This window comes from Vulpes lagopus, chromosome 8 (assembly GCF_018345385.1).
Source record: "Vulpes lagopus strain Blue_001 chromosome 8, ASM1834538v1, whole genome shotgun sequence".
Lineage (NCBI taxonomy): Eukaryota > Metazoa > Chordata > Mammalia > Carnivora > Canidae > Vulpes > Vulpes lagopus.
In genome coordinates, this window is record NC_054831.1 from 90,096,307 (window position 1) to 90,118,292 (window position 21,986).

At 34.8% G+C, this 21,986-nt stretch overlaps 1 protein-coding gene across 2 annotated transcripts in view; it reads left to right on the forward strand.

The window, feature by feature from the left end:
• Positions 1–21,658, forward strand: part of RBM27 (RNA binding motif protein 27) — a 71,616-nt gene extending 49,958 nt beyond the window's left edge. For both annotated transcript variants that reach the window (XM_041767002.1, XM_041767003.1), the window contains exons 15-21: positions 4,340–4,459; positions 5,306–5,380; positions 5,524–5,688; positions 6,888–6,992; positions 7,121–7,312; positions 18,913–19,023; positions 20,476–21,658. In XM_041767002.1, the coding sequence (XP_041622936.1) occupies positions 4,340–4,459; positions 5,306–5,380; positions 5,524–5,688; positions 6,888–6,992; positions 7,121–7,312; positions 18,913–19,023; positions 20,476–20,559 (852 nt within the window). In that variant the 3' untranslated portion in view covers positions 20,560–21,658. The remainder of the gene's footprint in view (positions 1–4,339; positions 4,460–5,305; positions 5,381–5,523; positions 5,689–6,887; positions 6,993–7,120; positions 7,313–18,912; positions 19,024–20,475) is intronic.
• Positions 21,659–21,986: the final 328 nt, after the last annotated feature.

The following is a 21,986-nucleotide window of genomic DNA, read 5'->3' on the forward strand; positions in this document are numbered from 1 at the left end:
CCTGATCCTGGAGTCCTGGGATTGAGTCCCACGTCGGGCTTCCTGCATGGAGCCTGCTTCTCCCTTTTGAATGTGCCTGTCCCCACCCCCCCCATGAATAAATAAATAAAATCTTAAAAAAAAGTATTTATTTGAGAAAGAGAAAGAAATGTGTGGGGGAGGAGTAGAGAGAGGAAGAGAGAAACCCAAGCACCCTCTACACTGAGCCTAGAGCCTGACTTGGGGCTGAATTCCAGTGACCCTGAGATCACAACTTAAGCTGAAACCAAGAGTGAATGCTTAATAAGCTATACCACAAGGCGCCCCACAAAAAGCAATTCTATTTCTCTAAAGATTTTTATTTATTTATTCAGGAGAGACACACAAAGAGAGACAGAAACATAGGCAGAGGGAGAAGCAAGCTCCCTGCCGGGGAACCCCAAAAAACAATTTTAAAAAGTATTTTTCAGTAATCATGATTTTGGCAGTGTTGGTATTCTGAAACTAGTTTGTGAGCATTGTAGGGTAAATCAAATGAAGAATTAATATTGTCAATCACAGCTGATATATTTAGTGCAGTTGAAAAGAGGCATACAGTAGATGAGATAAAGTAAAAACACCGTAGTCTGCTTTGAATTCAAAGTATGGTTGATCCTTGAACAATCGTGGTTTGAATTGTGCCAGGTCCACATGAACATGGATCAGTCAATCAATTTATTTATTTATGGTTTTATTTAAATTCAAGTTAGTTAACATAATCTATTATTAATTTCAGGGTAGAATTTTAAAGATTTTATTTATTTGAGAGAGTGCAAAAGAGCATGGGGGAGGGAGCAGTAGAGGGAGTAGAGTAGGACTTTGGGACCATGACTTGAGCCGAAGGTAGACACTTAACTTACTGAGCCATCTACACACCCTCGAGGTAGACTTTAGTGATTTATCAGTTGCATATAACACCTGTTACTTATTATACCAAGTGCCCTCCTTAATGCCAATCACCTAATTACCCCACACTACTCACCTTCCTCCCCTCCAGCAACCCTCAGTTTGTTCTCTGTAGTTAAGACCCTCTTATGATTTGTCTCCCTCTTTGTCTTTAGATTATTTTATTTTCCCTTGCTGTCCCCTCTGTTTATCTGTTTTGTTTCTTAAATTCCACATGAGTAAAATCATATGGTTGTCTTTCTCTGACTGAATTTGTTTAGCAAAATACATTCTAGTTCTAGCCACATCATTGCCAATGGCAAGATTTCATTCTTTTTGATGACTGAGTAATACTCTGCTTTATACATAATACCACATCTTCTTTATCCATCCGTCAGTGGACACCTGCTCCTTTTAAACATAGATTTTTAAGATTAGTACAGTAAATTACTGTAAATGTATTATTTTCTCATATGATTTTCAAAATATTTTCTTATCTATAGCTTATTATCATAAGAATACAGTTATATGATATACCAAGTATGTGTTTATTTTATCAGTAAGGCTTCTGGTCAACAGTAGGCTATTAAGTTTTAGAGGAGTCAAAAGTTAAATATGTGGATTTTTGTACTGTGGGGTGGGGGTGGGGTCAGTCTTGAGTTATTTAAGGATCAACTGTATTGATAACAATTTCAGATACTGTTTTATCTTAAAAAACAAGCAATAAAAAGCTCTAAGACATTTCTTAAATTCTACTCACTGAAAAGGTCTGGAAGTAATAATCAGTCCAAGGAAAGAACCCCAGATCTGGGTCTAACAGTGTTCTAGATGACCCTGGAATATTTTTATCCAACCAGAAAATGAAGTTGTCAAAGATTCTGGAATCCTGTCAGAGAATGAGCTGTAGTCATAAAGGCTCTAGATCTATTCACAAATTTAAAGGAAATTCAAAGGACAGTGGAACATGTTACCAGGGTATTCTAGAATTCTGTGGCAAATATTGCACGATGAGTGATGTGGTTTCTTCAATAAACAATTTGCAAAAAAGGGGGGGGGAATGAAATGGTATTAAAGGACACTTAAAAGAAATACAACCAGTGACAGTAGATGGACTGTATAGATCCCAATTCAAGTGATAAGAAATGTTTAGAATGTGAGTATCTAATCATATTAAGTAGTTACTATCTTTTAAGTGTGATGATTGTATAGGGTTATATTTACAAAAGGAAGGGGGCGTTATCTTTTAAAGGTATAACTGTAATATTTACAGATAAAACAACGTGGTGTTTGGTATGAGTGTGGAGTTGGGGATTTAAGTAAAACAAGATTATATAGTCTCCCCTTATCTGCGGGGGATATTTTCCAAGATCCACAGTTGGATGCCTGACACCATAGATAATACCAAACCCTATGTGTACTATCTTTTTTCCTGTATATACCTGCCCATAATAAAGTTTAACTTATAAATTAGGCACAATGAAAGGAAAAACAACAATAATAAAATGGAACATTTACAACAATATGCTTTAATAAATGAGAGGTCATTCTCAAAATATTGTACAATACTCATCCTTGTTCATGTGATGATGTGACATGATAAAATGCCTACATAATGAGGTAAAGTGAAGTGAATGATTCAAGCATTATGATGTAGTATTAGGTTACCCATGACCTTCTGATGAGCCAGATGAAGGTTATCTATTTCTAGACCGCACTTGACCTCTGGTAACTGAAACCATGGAAATCCAAACTGTAGATAAGGGGGAACTACTATATTTTATGTCCTGATAACTGTTGGTGCTTGGTAATGGATACATCAAATTGGTAATAACTCTTTTGTTTCAAAAATTCCATCATAAAAAGATACCAAAACAAAGACATTGTAGATTTGGAAGTCAGACAGACGTGACTGACTTGACCTGCCTCTTACTGGATATATTAGATAACTCAAGAGTATTGATTTCCTTTTCTATAAATTGAGTTGCTGTGGGGATTGAAAAATTTCATATTCATAAAGCATGGAACAGGGGTATTTAATACATACTAAGTGCTCAGTAAATTGTAGGTATTGCCATTTGTATGTTAGTAAATAATATGAATTTCAGCTGTGTAACTAGTATTTCAGACGCTTGTGTAATTAAAGTAGCTTAATTTTGAGGACAATTAACTATTGTTTGAGAGAAGTTTTGTATTTTATTATGGATATTTAATAGAATTCACACAATTGAGTTTTCTGTGAATTTCTCAATATTATATATTGTGCCCCTTATATCACATATTTAAAGTTAATTAAAAAATAAAAGAGGAGAATGTGTTAGGAAAGACTTGAACCTGAGAGATAGTACTGTATCATGTAGTTCTGCTATGCCTTAAGGGAAGACTAACTGGAGAACGGTCTGTTTAGAAGGAGAAAGCAATCTATTTTTTTTTTTTTTTTTTTTTTTTTTTTTTTAAGATTTTATTTATTTATTCATAGAGATGCAGGGAGAGAGAGAGAGGCAGAGACACTGGCAGAGGGAGAAGCAGGCCCCACGCAGAGAGCCTGACGTGGGACTCGATCCAGGGTCTCCAGGATCACGCCCTGGGCTGCAGGCGGCGCTAAACCGCTGCGCCACCGGGGCTGCCCCAGAAAGCAATCTAAATAACAAAACTAGCACAGTAGAGATGGCCAGTACTTTACTCAGATCTGTGAGCTAACTGCTTGTTGTAGGTTTGATTATAAACTCATATAGCACTTGATTAAATACAGTAAGATTATGATTACAAAGTACCTTAATCCTGAGTTAGTTGATTTGGAGGAGGGTTTAAGGAAACGAGTAATTCTGTGATCAGATGTCTTAATTAGACTTAACCTAAAAGGATGGAAAACTAGGATGAGGCTAGAGCTATAATTGGTAAAGAAGCTACAGTCATCCCTGTTAGCCGGGTTAGAGAGAGATTTAATCAGTTTTACTGTTTAGACAGGATTCCTCTTTTTTGTCTCTTCGGTCATGATTATGGAGTGATCTTGTGGTCTTGTTTATGCCTTGACCCATCCTGGTCTCAAGAGTGGCCTTGTTGGAGATTTTTTTATGAAATTGTTTTTGTTTAACAGGAGGACAGTAAGGACTGACTCTGGGTAGTTGGCTGGCTGCTCCTAGATATAAGGGGCCGCATTCTTTTTCTCTTAATTAAAAAAATGTAACTAGAAGAGGAATAATGTGATCATATCCTGAAACACAACATTATTACTAAAGTTAATTTTTGTTTTTGCATTTGAGTGACAATTGGATTTATGTATACATAAAAAGCTAGTTTTATAAATGAAGTTTTTAATGTAAAAATATGTATAACTCCTAAAAAAATACAAATACTTGCAGCCTTTCTAAAAAATTAAAGCTTTTCTGAAATTTGATTTTATATGTTCTAAAATTTGATTTTATATGTGTTTTCCTAGATATTTTCAGCTCCAGGCCATCCAAAAATGATTTACAGCTCCTCAAACTTAAAGACACCTTCGAAACTTTGTTCAGGTTCTAAATCTCATGATGTTCAAGAAGTTCTTAAAAAGAAGCAGGTAACAGCCTTGATTCTAATCTCCTTAAAGAGGAACTGACCCATTGAATTCTTAAGTGATTATGTTAGCACATTTGGATAGTTCATGTTGTTATGGAACCACATTACAATGTTTATTTAGCTGCTTTTTGGTACAGTGTACATTTGAAAAAAAAAGATGAACAGACAAAAAAGTATTTTGTGGTTCCCTTTCAGCAGCTATATCAAACACAAGGAAAGAATTTTTCTGATATAAAAATAAACAATACTGAGTTGACCTGTTTTGGTTTTTTTTCTCCCAAGATAAGGAAGCAGACAGTTTAACTTCATTATTTCCTCTTTTAAATGCTCTCTTGCTTTGTAAGTTAGACAATATTTCACATAAAGTATAACATTTATGTACTTGTTATTCGTATGATTCACTTCTGAGTTTCATTATCTTTTTAGATTTAAACTCATATAAGAGTTTCTCAAATAAAATGTATGTTTGTATTGTCTCAGTATAATTGGAGATTAACAGAGAGGGGTGAGATACAATATTTTCCTGGTAAAAATCCATAGAATTTGCTATGACTTCTGCCCTCTAGCTTTATTTCACATTTTTAAAACTTGAAACATGAAAAATACGGATTGGCTTATTACATTGGCAAGGAAAAACAGGTATTGTTCTTTATAAATACATTCACGTCATTCAAGTAAATAAATGTATTTAAAGGTTTTTGTCTCTGGTTTCAGCTATTTTTTGATTTGGAGTAGAATTTTTCTTACACAACATAGGAATGACCCTGAAGAAATGAGTTGGTCTTTTAACAAATGTATGCAAATGTTGGCAATATCCATTACTAATTTTTTTAATCTGTTCATATAGGAAGCAATGAAGCTACAACAAGATATGAGGAAAAAGAGACAAGAAGTGCTAGAAAAACAAATAGAATGCCAGAAGGTAAGATAAGAACTCATTATTTGCTTGCTGGAACTGATGGATACAATGGATTTTACAAAGATACCTTCATAGTAAAGTTTATAAGGGTTATTTATATTAAAATTTACTAAGCATGGTTTTACTTTCTTCTGTTTATTTTATAGATGCTAATATCTAAGCTAGAAAAGAACAAAAACATGAAACCAGAAGAGAGAGCAAACATAATGAAGACTCTAAAAGAGCTTGGAGAAAAGATTTCACAATTGAAAGATGAATTAAAAACATCTTCTGCAGTCTCCACACCATCTAAAGTAAAGACAAAAACAGAGGTATCTATTTGCATTTTCCATTCAGGATAGGGTTGTTGAACATCTGTTATGTGCTTGGCTCTTTGAAAGTACATTGGAACCCTTAGGTAGCTAATAGTCTAATGGGGAGACAGAGTAACAATTTTTTTTAAATGTTCCTCTGTATGCTATGTACTATCTTTGAAAGAGGTGCTAATACTCTCTTTGAACAAAGATTTTTTTTTTAACTTCCTGAAGATGAAATTGCTAGAGTGATGGAAAAAAAAAAGTGTATTTCCCTGTTTCATGAATTGTTTTTCTAATATTATGGTATAGTGGAACCATCTCTTTTAATATTCAAAAGATACCATTGGCTTTAATATGGCAAAAATGTGGCATTCTGTTGAAAAAAAGAATCAGAAGTTCTAGATCCACTTAAGTCTAATTTCATTAATTGCCATTTGTTTCCTTAGAGAGAACTTGCTGTGGAACCATATGCAGTGGTTCCATTATACTACAGCTCTTTAGGGGAATTTTAGATTATTTTCTGGCCTTTTGATAACTTGGAATAATAAATTTATCAGATATATAGAATGCAAATTTTTATGTACATTATATATAATACATTTGAAATTGTGGCTCTCTCACTAGAGGGATGTAAAATATTTCATCAAAATTGCTTTGAAAAAATATTTTTATTGAAATTTTTCCTAATTATAGAAGCAGCATATACACATTTTAAAAGTTAGTATTTGAAGGGAAAAAGTCTCTCACAGTCATGCTATCTGAAGACATATAGGTTGTCCCTCACACCCAAAAAAAGTGGCAGTAGTTGTAGGGTTCAAATCGGAAAGCAATTATGTGGCTATTATCTATGTACCATTAATGAGTATTTCCTATGTAATTTATTTTGCCCGATTGTGTTTCATTTATGACTCTTTATTAATAGAAAATTATTCTCCCTCTTCTCAGTTGACTCTCCAAGGTCTGATTTTTAGGTCATCTGAAGCAGTAATACTGCTTATTATTTCTACTAATGTCAGTATACTCTCTGTGTATTTTTGAACAGTTAACCTTCCCTAAAACACTCGGGTTTATTGCATCCTCTTATTCTCATTTTGCCAAAAAAGATGTGTGTCATTCCATAAGCATAATATTCTGAATAAGATCTTAGACGTTATCTAACAAATGCATTTTTTTTTCTTTTAATGAATACATTTTTACTCTTATTTTTTCCAAAGGCTCAGAAAGAACTATTAGATACTGAGCTGGATCTTCACAAGAGGCTATCCTCAGGAGAAGACACAACAGAGTTACGGAAAAAACTCAGTCAGTTACAGGTTGAGGTGAGAGTTAAGAGGAGTCCCTGACCCCACTACATTTAACATCTCAAATAAATACCTATATTCTTCCTGTCTTTTCTAGGGTTCAGTCTGACAGCATATATTATATTCTACCTTTTGTTGTTGTTCAGGCTGCACGATTAGGTATTTTACCGGTGGGTCGAGGAAAGACCATGTCCTCTCAAGGTCGAGGAAGAGGCAGAGGCCGTGGAGGAAGAGGAAGGGGCTCACTGAATCACATGGTGGTGGACCACCGCCCCAAAGCACTAACAGTTGGGGCATTCATTGAGGAGGAGAAAGATGAATTACTTCAACATTTCTCAGTAAGTTTTTAAAGTAGACAGATGCCAACTATATAGTAGTATGCATTTTCTGGCTGCATTCTGTATACATATTAAATGTTTTGTAGATTAGAAAATCAAGTTGTAAAAAATGGGAATTAGCAAATTCTTATTAATACATTTGAAGGTCAAGAAGCAGCTAATGCTTTGTAATTCCATAACTCCACATAAATGCATTTCTATTAACAAGTTGTTCCAAAGCAAATATTTGAATTTTTTGTTTGTTTGTTTAGGGTTATTTCATGGTTTACCAGGTGTTTATAGTCAGTAAGTAAAAATAATCTGGGATGAAGGCAGAATTCAAAGGAAGAATTTATTAGGATAAGAGACATGTATCGTTTTATTCTGTGTACAGTGGCAACCACTTTTAGATAAACATGCAAATTGAGATTTATTACAGATAACTGTCTTTAATTTTCTCCTTAAACAGAGTATATCCTCTTTCCACTCATTCATTCAATAAATACTGTTCCTTGTGCTAGAACATTTTCATACATGATCGCATTTAATCTTAAATAACTATATATATAAAGTGCATGTGAAATCCCATGTGTACTGATGAGAAAAACTAAAGTTTAAAACTTAGGGATGCCTAGGTGGCTAAGTGGTTGAGTGTCTGCCTTTGGTTCAAGTCGTGATCCCGGGGTCCTGGAATTGAGTCCTGTATCGGGCTTCCCATAGGGAGCCTGCTTCTCCCTCTGCCTGTGTCACTGCCTCTCTGTGTCTCTGAATAAATAAATAAAATCTTTAAATAAATAAAGTAAGTAAGTTTAAAACTTAAAAGTGAACCAACCAAGATCATACAGTTAGTAAATGGCAGAACCAAGACAAAAATACTCAGAGTTGACTGTTAACATCTGGGATCCTTATTCTTCAAACAACGTTTTTGAGAGAAGACATTTTCAGCCCTATTTATTTTATCTTACTTTATATTTTTTTAGAGAGTGAGCAAATGAGTGTGAGTGGGGGGTAGGGCAGAGGGAGAGAGAGAATCTCAAGCAGACTCCCATGTTCAGTGTGAAGTCCGATGCAGGGCTTGATCCCTCAACCCTAAGATCATGACCTGAGCTGAAATCAAGAGTTGGATGCTCAACTGACTGAGAGGTACCCCCATTTTCAGCCCTATTAACCTGTTAAAGATGGTGAAGGAAATCTTAAAGAGCAAGACTTCCCTCTTGTTTTTTTCTTTTCTTTTTTTTTCTATGTTTTTTTTCTTATTTAGTTTGATGCCCCTTAATCCTTTTTCACTTTGATGTTTAGAGAACTGTGGGTTGTTACAGTATCCAGATATGAGAGCTATGTTGGCTATACTCTTGAGTGACCACTCAAGCCATTTTCTTTCACCAGTCTGACCAATATTACATATTTTTTTTTATAAAGTGGGAGACTAGCTTTAAAGTCACTTCCTTGAGGAGTAAAATATGGAGAGGAGCACTACACATGTGCAGGGTATTCTTGAGGCTGGGTGAATGTTGATTTTTGTCTTTTAATGTTGAGCATATAAAATTAATATCTGCTTGCCAAATAAGTTGGGCCTTTACACCTAGCCTCACTTCAGGTGAGGCAGTACTTGAAGCAGAATTGTGGTAAATTTGAATTTGCAGCAAGTTGTAGTTCCAACAACAAGGTCTTCTTTGTTAGGTAGGAGGCTGCATATTATATCCTGAGGGTCACTGAAGACTACATGTAGATGTTTTTAAGTTTTAGCCCACAACTCATGGTCACATGCATGTCTTCCCTTCTCATAAGTAGAATCATTGTGGAGCATCCAATAACCAATTTTTGTGGACATATATTTGATAAGTCTGAAATATGGCATCTGGTTTGTGGAAAGGGGCATGTCCCGACATTTGGGGAAGGAGCAAACAAAGCCAGTGCAGGTGAGGTAACTTCAGGGAAACATTGCCATCAGTTTTGATGGTGTTTTGTTATTTGTTTGTTTTGATAGAGTGCTGTTAGGCTAGAAACACACCTTAGTAACAGATGCTTGAGGCAGTGTAGTATGTTTTCTTTGAAAGAACTACAGAAATCTATGTGCCTAGACAGAATTGTAAATAGATTTAGCAAATGTAAAAGGTAACTCTTCCTTGAGGTGTTTTATATCCCACAAAGGAAGGCAAAGGTAAAATAGTTATTTTCATTATTCTTTTACTGTCCTTAATGATTGTGAAAGGATCATGGATGAACCACGTCTGTATGAAAAGATGGTAAGATGGGTTTTAGTGAAGCTCTTTTGCAGTATGAGGACCTCGTTCTGGTGTCCTCCAGTTTATTCTTGTATCCAGTAATCTGCTTCTAAGAATTTATCATAAGGAAATTAATGGTTGTATGCAAATAAGAGCTGTAAGGATGCTAAGTATAGCACCCCTTGTAATAGTAAAAAGGAACAATCTAAATGCTTGGTGGCATTTTGCTGTTATTCAAAATGTTTTTATTTTTTCATTTTTTATTTTTTTGAAAACGTTTTTAAAGAACAAAGACATGAGAAAATTCTCAGGATTGACCTTTAGGTTAAAAAAGATAGGATACAAGATTATACATAAACTTTGAATAAAAGTCCATTAAATTTTTGTTTCTGGGTTGACAGAATTCAAGTTGGATTTTCATGTTTTTCTTTGTGAAGACCTATTTTCTATGCCTTCCAAGTGAACCTATACTACCTTTTAGTCAGACTTTTCTTTTTTTAATGAAGTTTTCTTTCTTTATTTGAGAGACAGAGAGAAAGAGAGCACAAACAAGGTGAGGAGCAGAGAGAGAAGCAGACTGCCCACTGAACAGGGAGGCTGATGTGGGACTTGATCCTGGGACCCTGAGACCATGTTCTAACCTGGAGGCAGACGTCCAATGGACTGAGCCACCCAGGTGCCCCTAAGTCAGACTTTGTAACATCACATTTACGTTTAGGATGAAATATTAGTGGTTCTTTTTTTTTTTTTTTTTTTAAGATTTTATTTATTAGAGACCAAGACAGAGAATGTATACAAATGGGGGTGGAGGGGCAGAGGGAGAGGAAGAAACAGACTCCTCTGTGAGCAGGGAGCCTGATGTTGGACTGGATCCCAGGACCCTGCAATCACGACTTGAGCCAAGGCACGTGCTTAACCGATTGAGCCACCCAGACGCCTCTCTCCTTTACCACGTTTAATAACCTTTTAAAAACATGAAAACCATTCTTAGCTCACAGGCCGTCAAAAACAAGGTGCTGGGCCACATTTAGCCTCATGACTGTAGTTTGCAAAGATCCCTGGTATGTGATATCGTATTACTTTATATGTTAAGTAGTTAAGTTAAAAAATATGAAATAGTATTATATAGCATATAAATAGAATTTTAGGGATCCCTGGGTGGCACAGCGGTTTAGCGACTGCCTTTGGCCCAGGGCGCGATCCTGGATACCCAGGATTGAGTCCCATGTTGGGCTCCCGGTGCATGGAGCCTGCTTCTCCCTCTGCCTATGTCTCTGCCTCTCTCTCTCTCTGTGTGTGTGTGTGACTATCATAAATAAATAAAAATTTTAAAAAAAATTTAAAAAAATAGAATTGTATGTATTTTAAGGGTAAAATCAATGAGTCTGGAAAGAACTTTTTTAAGAAAGAATTCTTATATATATCTTTCATTTGACAGAGATCTGAGGATATTAAAGACCTTTATGAAGAATTCCCTTTAAGTATTTTAATATTAAACTTTAGGTCAGAAGATGAAAGTTTTAAGTCCTAGAGCCTTGCTTGAGGGCACAGACAGGACAAGAGCTAAGGTACATTCCTTTGCCCCTGATTAAAGAGAGGTTTGGTGAGTTTCAACAGAAGAGTTACTTATACTAAATGTTGGGAACACTTGAACTGCCCTTAGGCATTTTCAAATAGTATGCATTAATCAACTACAAGATTTTTGAACTGTGGTAGTGTGGTTTAGCTACTGGACTCAATGATAGAAGGTGGAACTTTTTTTTCTTCTTCCTGATTAGATTATGAAAGTGATCATGCTTCTCAGGATGTGTTTGGCTGCAAGTAAAACATGAATAACTTGGGAAATGTGAACATTTATTTTCTTTCTTTTCAAGAAATCTACAAATAGGGAAATTTTACTTTTAGTTCAGAAACTCAGACACACAACACCTTTTTATGTTTCTTCTGGTATCTTAGTACTAGTACGTTGTTGGCTTTTGTTCTTAGGCCTGTTTCTTCATGGTGTGACACCAGGATGTCTGCATCAACCACAAATATTGTGGCCTCTAAAAAGAATATCCAAAGGCAAAAAAGAACAGAACTTTCTTATGACATTTTTAAAAAATTATGAGCTAACTTTCCTAGAAAGTATCCCTGCCTCTACCCTACCTCACCCCTGACCTGTAGCACTCTCATTCAGCACATGTGCCCTCATGTGTCTTAGTCAGAATTGTCACTTACCCATTTATAAAGTAGTCTCTGTTGAGGAAACTGAACCCATGATTGAATTAAATCAGTCATGGTTCCATAAGCCAATTGTCCAATCGTGAAAACCAAGGTCAGTTAGAATGGAAAGAGATTAAGTAGTTGTTGATTTAGACAACTAAGACAATGTGTTTTTCTTTTATGTTTTTACTTAAATTCCAGTTACTTAACATACAGTGTAATACTAGTTTTAAGTAATTCAACACTTCCATACCACCCAGTGGTAATCACCACAAGTGCCTACCTTTAATACCATCACCTGCTTCACCCATCCCCCCACCTACCTCCCTTCTGGTAACTGTCTCTGTAGTTATGAGTCTGTCTCTTGGTTTACCTCACTTTTTTTTTTCCTTTGCTTTTTTGTTTTGTTTCCCAAGTTCCACGAATGAGTAAAGTCATATGGTATTTGTCTTCCTCTGACTTATTTTGCTAAGCACAGTACTCTGTAGTTCTATCCATGTCATTGCAAATGGCAAGATTTCATTCTTTTTTAAAGCTAAATAATATTCCTTTTCTCTCTTTCTGTGTGTGTGTGTGTGTGTGTGTGTGTGTGTACACCACATCTTTATACATTCATCAGTAGATGGACACTTGGGCTGTTTCTATAATTTGGCTGTCGTAAATAACGCTGCTATGGATGTCAGAGGCTATGTATCCCTTTGAATTAGTATTTTTGTATTCTTTGGTTAAATACCCAGTAGTGTGCTTGCTAGATCATAGGGTAATTCTCTTTTGTGGGGGCAGAGGTGTAGTTATATTTTTAACTTTGTGGGGGAACCTCCATACTTACTGCCCCAGTGTGCATTTTTATAAGTTCTTTATGTATTTTGGATGCTAACCCTTTATTGAATATGTCATTTGCAAATATCTTCAGGTTGCCTTTTAGCTATGTTGATTGTTTCCTTCGTTGTGCAGAGGCTTTTTATTTTGGTGTAGTCCCTGTAGGTTATATTTTTGCTGTTTTTTTCCTTGCCTTAGGAGACCAATCTAGAAAACATTGCTACAGCTGATATCAGAGAAATTACTGCCTCTGCTCTCCTCCAAGATTTTTATGTTTTCAGGTCTCACATTTAGGTCTTTAATCCATTTTAAGTTTATTTATGTTTTTGGTGAAAGAGTGGTTTCGTTTCATTCTTTTGCAAAACAGTGTCTTCCGTGATTATTCATTGAAGGAAACTTGGAAAATATTCAGTTACAGAAAAAAAGAAAATTTTAAGTACCTTAGATTCTTTTGAAAGGAATTAGTTTTTATTAAAAGTTATATGTGTATGTCATTTGAAGAGTCAAATGAACTTAACATTCACAGAATTGTTAAACATTCTCCTACTCTATTTCTCACCATTTTGTATTCTTCAAGGATGTCTTCTTTTAAATCTCTTAGCTGTTTTGGGGGGTTTTTTTTTGTTTGTGTTTTCTTTTTCTTCTTCTTTTTTTTTAAGATTTTATTTATTTATTCATGAGAGACACAGGCAGAAGGAGAAGCAGGCTCCATGCAGGGAGCCCAACGTGGGACTCGATCCTGGGACTCCAGGATCACCAGGCGCTCAACTGCTGAGCCACCCAGGGATCCCCTATTTTTTCATTTTTAAATAATAAGATTTACTGTTACTTCTTGATTTTTTTTTTAATTGTAAGCATTGTATATTGACAATCCTTTTGCTTTTTTAGCTCCCCAGTTTTTTGGCTTTGTTGTATTCTCTCTTTTCTTACATATTTATGCCTTTACAAAATATCATTGCATACTCTGGATGCAATGTAGTCTGCAGCCAGAGAGCATTTTGAGTCTTAAGTGAGAAGTGTAGAAGTCAGTTTCTGTACCCTCAAAAATATGTATGTAATTCATTGAAATTTTTGTGTTCTTACTGGCAAGAACCTCTAATTTGTCTGCTCCTTCATTCCTGGAACTTCATATAAGACAATGGATTACTTCTGCTGTAAATACTAAAGATTTCTCACATTTGGTTAGCTTTTCCCTATAGCTGTCTACATAGGGATTTTACTTTCTCCCATCTTCCACGTGTGTGGAAATGTATTTGAGAGTTTTACTGTATAAGAAAGTGATAACTTAATTGTTTGACAAGTAATGTGCCTTTGTGTTTGCCAGAACAGAAGTTACTCGTTCTCTCGTTCTCAGAGAAAATTTTCTGAATAGCACTTTGTGTTTGCCCTTCTTTAGACTGTTTAAAAATTTTTTTAGTAATGATAGCTTTTTGTGAACTACTGATATTTACTACGACTTGGCAGCTAGAGTGTTTCCCACTCTAATATATATCTTACTGGATTTGGCAATTTTGAGTGGAATAATTTGTTATGCAGGACAGTCCTGTACATGTCAATACCTTTAGCATTCCTGTTAAATGCCAGAAAGTGCTCTTCAATCTTGTGACAACCCAACATGTCCCCAGCGTAATCTTACTGTCATTATATGTTTATATGTTAAGTATTTAACATTGGTTTTATAACCCTTTTTTTACATTGGTTGTAAGAGTATGATTAGATCAAAGGCATACATATTTAAAATTTGGGGACAGCTTGCCGAATAACCCTCCAGGAATGTTATACTAAACTTGTGACAGTGGATAAGAGCACATTTTTGCCTGTATCTTCAATAGCACTTGAGTTTTGTTTTTTCATATTTGCTAGTCAGGTGACTGATGAATGATGACTGACAGAATTGGCATTAGTTTCTGATCTGGGAAGATGATTGGGCTAGATAAATTTCTGAGTAACTTGTGCCTTTTAGGTTCTAAGTACTTCTGGGTTACTGGATATAACTTCATTGATTTTCTCATATTCACATATATGTTGGTATATATTATTTTATTTGAATTACCTTATTATATTTTGAGGGGTAGCACACATGTACAAAGTGTAGAAGAAATGAAAGTATATGCGGTGAAAACTAAGGTTTCCTTTTTTACCCAGTCACTTCGTTTCACTTGCCATTTATTATTATCTGTTTCGTATGTATCTTCTCAAAGATAATCTTTCTGTATATATGTGTTATTTTGTCTCTAACACAAATGGTGGTGTGATATACAGTACTCTTTTGTATGTTTACTTTTCATTTAATATGTATTAGAATGTTATTAGAGATTATGCTATTTTGGTACACTTGGTGTTGCCCTGTTCTTTTTAATGGCTGCATGGTATTTTGTTGCATAGATGTACCACACTGGATTTAAATAGTCCTGTAGTGATGGACATCTAATTATTCCCTAGTATTTCATTATCTCATGCCATATTTTAGACATGTGTGTTAGATAATATATATAGGGGTATAGAAAAATTATGTATTTTAATAGCTGTGTGGTATTTTAGAGGCCAGATTTAAATGTGTTAAAGTACTTTTTAATAAAAAAAATGAGTACATGCAAATGGTTAAAAATATGGTTAATAAGAAGTAAGGATCTTCCCTCTTCTTGATCTCTGTGTCCTCTTAAAAGGTAGTATTCTTAGATATCTTTACAGAAAAAATTATGAATATGAAAATCCATACACAAAGTCTCTAACTTAAAAAAATTTACTAGAGTGGGCTTATAAATACAGAGCTGCTTTTCAGGCCTTGCTTCATTAACATAAATAGCTATTTGGTGTTTTCTTAAAATTATAAGGATAATACTCAATTTAAAGTATTTACTGGGGGATCCCTGGGTGGCTCAGCGGTTTTAATGCCTGCCTTCAGCCCAGGATGTGATCCTGGGGTCCTGGGATCGAGTCCCGCGTTGGGCTCCCTGCATGGAGCCTGCTTCTCCCTCTGCCTGTGCCTCTCTCTCTCTCTCATGAATAGATAAATAAATAAAATATTAAAAACAAATATTTACTGAAGCAAATTATATGTAACAGAAGCATATATAGTTCAATGATTTATTGGAAGGTAACCTTCCATATTCCTACCTATTCAAGAAAAAGAATATTCACAGCTGCCCAAAAGTCCATTCTGCCCCTTTCTAGTCACTGTTTTCTCCTTAGAAAAGTGACCATTATCCTTACTTTATGATAATTACCTCCTTGCTTTTGTTACACAGTTGATCCTCCCTAATCATGGGTTTTGTATTTGCACTTAACCTATCTAGTAAAATTATTTGTAAGATCAAAAATTCGACGGTCAAGGTACTTCTGTGGTCATTTTCAGACTTTGGCAGAGCTGTGAAAATGAGTTCCTGATGCACGCGTTCACAGCTAAAATCAAATAAGGTGACACTCTGCCTTCTTGTTTCAGCTCTCATACTGTAAAAAGCTGTCCTTTTGCAGTCTATTTGATACCCCATTTTTACTCATTTTTGTGTTTTTCATTGGTGATTTGACTATCTGAAATGCTTTCCCAAGTATAATTCTCAAGTGCTATGTCAAAAGTTCAAGAAGGCTATGATGTGCCTTATAGTAAAAATAGGTGTGTTATGTAAGCTTTTTCAGCCATGAGTGCTTTTGGCTATGAGTTCAATCTCAGTGAATCAACAGTATATTTTAAAAATAAGGTGTCTTTAAACATAAAAACAAGGTTTTGTATTGATTAGTTGAATGTTTTGACCAGAGGCTCATAGGAACCTGACCCTCTCTTTGCCTTAGGAACGGTGGTTTGGTATTTACTAATTCAGTGCTTGCAATCAGCTTCATGCAACTAGGGCAAATAGAATCAACTCTAGTTTTATCACCTAAATGTGCTTTCCTAAAGATGACAATATTATTATTCTGCCTATTTTAAACATTTATATGAATGGAACAACTACACAGTCTATATTCTTTTGTGGGTTTTTTTTTTTCTTTAACATTACGTTTGTAAGATTCTTTCATATCACATGTAACAGTAGTTTGCCATTTTTATTCCTCTATAATTTTCAGTTGTGTAAATAAAACACAATTTATTCCTCAGTTCTCTTGTGGTGGATAAGTATTTGGGTATTTTTACTTTATGAACATTGTTGATAGCAGTATTCTTTTAGATCTTTCAGTGTATATGTGTACAGAGTTTTGTTGGATATGTGTGGAAGTATTGAGTGAACTGCTTCAATTTCATTAATGTAGAGCCCTGTCAATAGTGTGTGAAAATTCTTGTCTTGGTATTATTAAAATATATCTTTATTCTGATCATTCATCTTGTTTATTATTGTAGATTAGATTGTGGGGGTTATATATTCTTAATTTCTGACTGCATACAAATTAAATTTCTAATTCTTCCTTCAGTAATTTATGTGCAGTACATATTAATGCTCTAAAATTCTTTCTGGAGGACAGAACTGCTACCATCTTTGGAGGGCAACCCAGTAAATATAGGTTAAAAAATCTCCATCACTCTCTGTTTATAAAAACTGACAGATCTTTTTTAAAATTTCAAGTAACAAAGTCTAAGGATCTAACATATTACATGGTGACTATAGTTTAAAACACTGTATTATATAATTGAAGTTTGCTAAGAGAGTAGAACTCAAATACTCTCACCAGAAAAAAGTTAAATAGGTGGGGTGATGAATGTGTTGTAATGAACTAGATAGGGAGAATCTTTCCACTCTGCATCTGTATATCAAATCATCCTGTTTACACTTATCCTACAGTTATCCTACAGTTACAGATATCCTACAGTTTTGTCAGTTTTACCTCAGTAATGCTGGAAAGAATTGAGATAATACTGAAGTGAACGAAATAGTGAAAAGGTCTTTGTCTAATTGGGCTGTGTACTATGTTAAAAGAATAAGGGCAAAAGATGTGTACTACACAAGTTACCAGATTTTTCTCTGGATTTAATGAGATCTAATAGACATACAACATTGTTTTAGTTTAAGATATACCACATAATGATTTGATATATGTGCTTATAGTGAAATGATTACTAAAATAAGTGCAGTTAACATTTGTCACCTCACAGAATTCTTTTTTTCCTTGTGATGAGATCTACTCTCTTAGCAACCAACTGATTTTTAAAAGATGGTAAATGTATATTTGGATGGAACCATTTTGATATAACAGTTTAGTGTGTCTCGTAAGTTAAAATACTTGGTATTAGGTTATAAAGATGTAGCCCCCACAGGGATAGTAGAGTTTTTCCTTAGATCACAGACTGATATCTATGCAGATAGTACTTGACTGATGATGGATCTGGCTTAACATACATTCTGAACATGCAGTGATCTGAGTGTTCTTTGGAAACATTTGGCAAATGCTTACTGACACTTAACATTTTCCTAGAAAAACTAGAGTGAATCCCCCCCCCCCATATTTAAAAGAACCTTTTCTATTGTATTTTTCAGGATTGAACCCAGAATTGGGAATATTCTGCAGTCTAGCATCATTGATAGAAAAGCTGTAGGAATGACTGAGCTTTCACTTTAATGAAACTTTGGGTCCCTATTCTTTTGTCTCTTTTGCTTTGTGTTTAAAATTTTTACTTTCTCCTAATGAAATTTCTTGGGAAAGAAGAAATTGGATGGTAGTGCCAAGAAATACATTTGAAACTGAGCACTTTTACCTTGAGTTAGGAGAGTAGGTGTTTTAACATTTGTTGAATGCATAGAATGGCTAAATACTTGTCCTTGTTGTATGGCATTTCAGAAGAGGAAATGGGAATAGTTTTTATCAACTATGGGTAAGGCTCTCTGAGATGCTGTGACATCATTAGGCATTTAAAAAAACTATACTTTTAGGTTTTCAGTTTATGTAAATTATCAAAGCTAAAGGCCACTAATCATGTTAAGATAATATTTGTTGTTTTCATCATGACTTTTGTAAGTGGAGTGGCAGTATAATTTATCATCTAAACCAAGACAAATTCTAAAGTTAACATGACATAAATACATGGACTACCTGGGTAAAATAATACATGTGATTCTTTAAAAGGGACTTCAGAGTTGCTGGGGGGGGGCAGAGGATGGGTTAATAGGCTGATGGGAATTAAGGAGGGCACGTGCTATAATGAGCACTGGGTGTTATATGCAGTGGATGAATAACTGAACTATACATCTGAAACTAATGATACACTCTGTGTTAACTAATTGAATTTAAGTAAGTTAAAAAGGTGGGGGAGGCTTTAGTTTTTATGGCTCTTACTGGAGATTGTGTATAGATCCACTTTAACATTTTCCTCCCCAAGTCATTACACTTTTTAAGTAGAATACAATTTGAATTCAGACTTCTGTGTTTTTCTAAAATCTATTCTAGACTGCAAACCAAGGGTCAAAATTCAAAGACCGTCGGCTACAAATATCATGGCACAAGGCCAAGGTGCCTTCTGTATCCACTGAGACTGAGGAAGAAGAAGTCAAGGAGGAGGTAAATTTAATGATTAAAAATAAATATTGAATTAGTTTGTTTCTCAGCTAGTATTTTTCTTAACATTAAAGTAAATAAAATTCCTTTTAAAATATTCTTTCATACATGCAGTAACTTAAGACTAGTTACAAGTTTACTAAAGAATCAGAATACTTGTAGACATAAAAAGCTCTTTGGGGAGGATATTTTCTGGCATAGGAGAGACTTCTTTTTTCTTCTTTTTTTGCATTTATTTTGGCTTAATTTGAGCTCTAGAAATTTTTATTCTGGTGAGGACATGGATTACATGAATGAATTACATTTTAGCTGGTTGTTTTAGCTTTTGTTTATTCATGTTCCGTAAGTAATAGAAGTAGAGTTTCTTATTTTAATACCTTCTGTGTGCAGTTAATTAAAATGAGAATAAGGAAGTAGGACATAAAAGGGAAAAAATAGGAAAACCAAGAACTATAATAGAACCACTGAATGATGAAACTCTTAAAATACATGAAAAATAATTTTGCTTCTTTACTCCTTTTTTTTTTTTTTTTTTAAGATTTCATTTATTTATTCATGAGAGAGACAGAGAGAGAGAGGCAGAGACACAGGCAGAGAGAGAAGCAGGCTCCGTGCAGGGAGCCTGATGTGGGATTCATCCAGGGTCTCCAGGATCATGCTCTGGGCCAAAGGCGGCACTAAACTGCTGAGCCACCTGGGCTGCCCTTCACTCCTATTTCTTAATTTGTTTATTTAAATGGGCACGTAGCGAACATTGTGAGTTTTCTTGTTTCATTGTAATTTTGGCTTTAAAAGATGTTAAAAAGGGCAGCCCCGGTGGCTCAGTGGTTTAGCGCCACCTTCAGCCCAGGGCATGATCCTGGAGACCTGGGATCGAGTCCCATGTCGGGCTCCCTGCATGGAGCTTGCTTCTCCCTCTCTCTCTCTCTCTCTCTCTCTCTCTGTCTCTCATGAATAAATAAATAAAATTTAAAAAAATAAATAAAAAATGTTAGTATATAAGGATGGAAGTTTTGGCATCGTTAGGAAATTGGTTTGTTCTCCATCATAGATAATTGGTTATTGAAAGAAAGGTTTAGGAACTTGATCATTTATTTTCCTTCTTTTTAAGTTAATGGAATAAAATGAATTTAAATGTATTTAATTTTATTAATAAACTGATTTTATCAAAAACATTTCATAGATTTTTTTTATTTTTCCTACTAAACATTCATATATTATTTTCTTTATTTTCCTGATGATATTAGAATGGAAATCTATTAAAACTAGTGAAATTAGCAAGAGGAGGAGAATATGTATATTAAAAAACTTTTATGGGTGTTTTTGTCCTGAAGGATACTCTCTGAGTACATCACTTGTAAATTCAGCCTGGGTTTTGTATACTAGTCTATTTGTCCTTTTTGCCTAATAACTTACCTTTCTTACACCACTAAGCAGATTTTACTCTTTCTTTAGGAAACAGAAACCTCAGATTTGTTTTTGCATGATGATGATGATGAAGATGAAGATGAATATGAGTCTCGTTCATGGCGAAGATGAAATCTGATGCGAGCTGTATAATTTTTAGGAATATTGTTTAGAAGAACAACTTTTTAAAATTATTTAAAGAAGTCAATGAGCCAAAAATTTTTTTTATTTTTCTTTTCCACACAGTAGGTTTAAGGACAGCAAGTTTGCTATTTAAACACATCTCATAACTGTTCATGATATTAAAGCACCAAAGGCCTAGTGACTTTTACACAGTTGTGAAGATCCACAGGAATGATACGAATAATCTCTAGAGCCTTACTTTCCACACCACCTGTTTTGTTGCTATTGGTGTTGGATTATGATGTAAATGACAGGGTGTTCAGAAATTTTATTTTGGATTATAATCTGATAAAATTTCATTAAATGTCAAAATCGCCTGGAATCTCTTAACTCTCAGCTATTATGAATGGGTCCGCCAGACAGAAGGAGATGTTTGTAATTAAAATACCCTTTTGCTTTCAAGACTTGTCTTGGAAGAAGAAAAGTAAATTTATTTTAATTTTTTTACAGTGGAGGAGCCCAGTTTGTATTCAATCTAAATTTTTGATGGGGGATGGGGTGTTTATGTGCAGTACAAGGACTATTTTAGTGTAAATCATAACAAACTCTGTATTCTTAAATTCTATAAGGCAATGGTAGCTAGCTCCATGGTGTTTCCATTCTGTCATTATATTAACTGTCCTGGACTTAATGCTACAGATCCTTAGTTTGCTTTGAAATTAGTGAGTATTGGTTCAGTTGGTCCTCTTTAAAAATATTTTCAATGTAAAAGGCTTTCACCTCTTGCCCCTTCTTGTCCCCACTTACTCCTGCCTTTTTATTAATAGCCCCAGCTTACCCACTGCTGAGATAAAGGATTCTTTTGGCCCTCCAAAAGTCAGTCCCCAATAAAAAGTTTAAACCAGCATCTTGATAAATAAGTGATGTTTTGATGAGAATAATGGAAGGTTTGCGGGGGAAGAGAGAGTCACCAGCTTTTCTTTTTTCTTTTTTGACGCTTCAGTTTAGTTAATAGTTATATAAAAAGGGTTAAAAAGTGTCTGAAATTCTTTTCCTAAATTTAAACCATGATGGTGAGGTGACTGGGGATAGGGTGGGAGTGGGGTTGGGTGGGGTAGGGGAATGGGGATGGGATGCTAGTAATAAATGGGAGTCATAACTTGACTTTGATCAGATGACTTTATATTTTCATAATTTTGTAGCTTGTTGCTATCCATAAACATATGCATCCTTCAATAGACAGTTTCCTTCACTGTGTGCATTTTTACTGTACACTGTATAGAGTAGAGTATCTGTTAAGTAAAATATATATGTAAATTTATGTCCTTGTGTTCTGAATGTTAGATGGAAAAGCAGAGGAGCAACACTACACTGTATTGACCCCTGGGAAAATAAAAAGATTAATGTACATAGGATGTCACTTTTTCAAGGATATA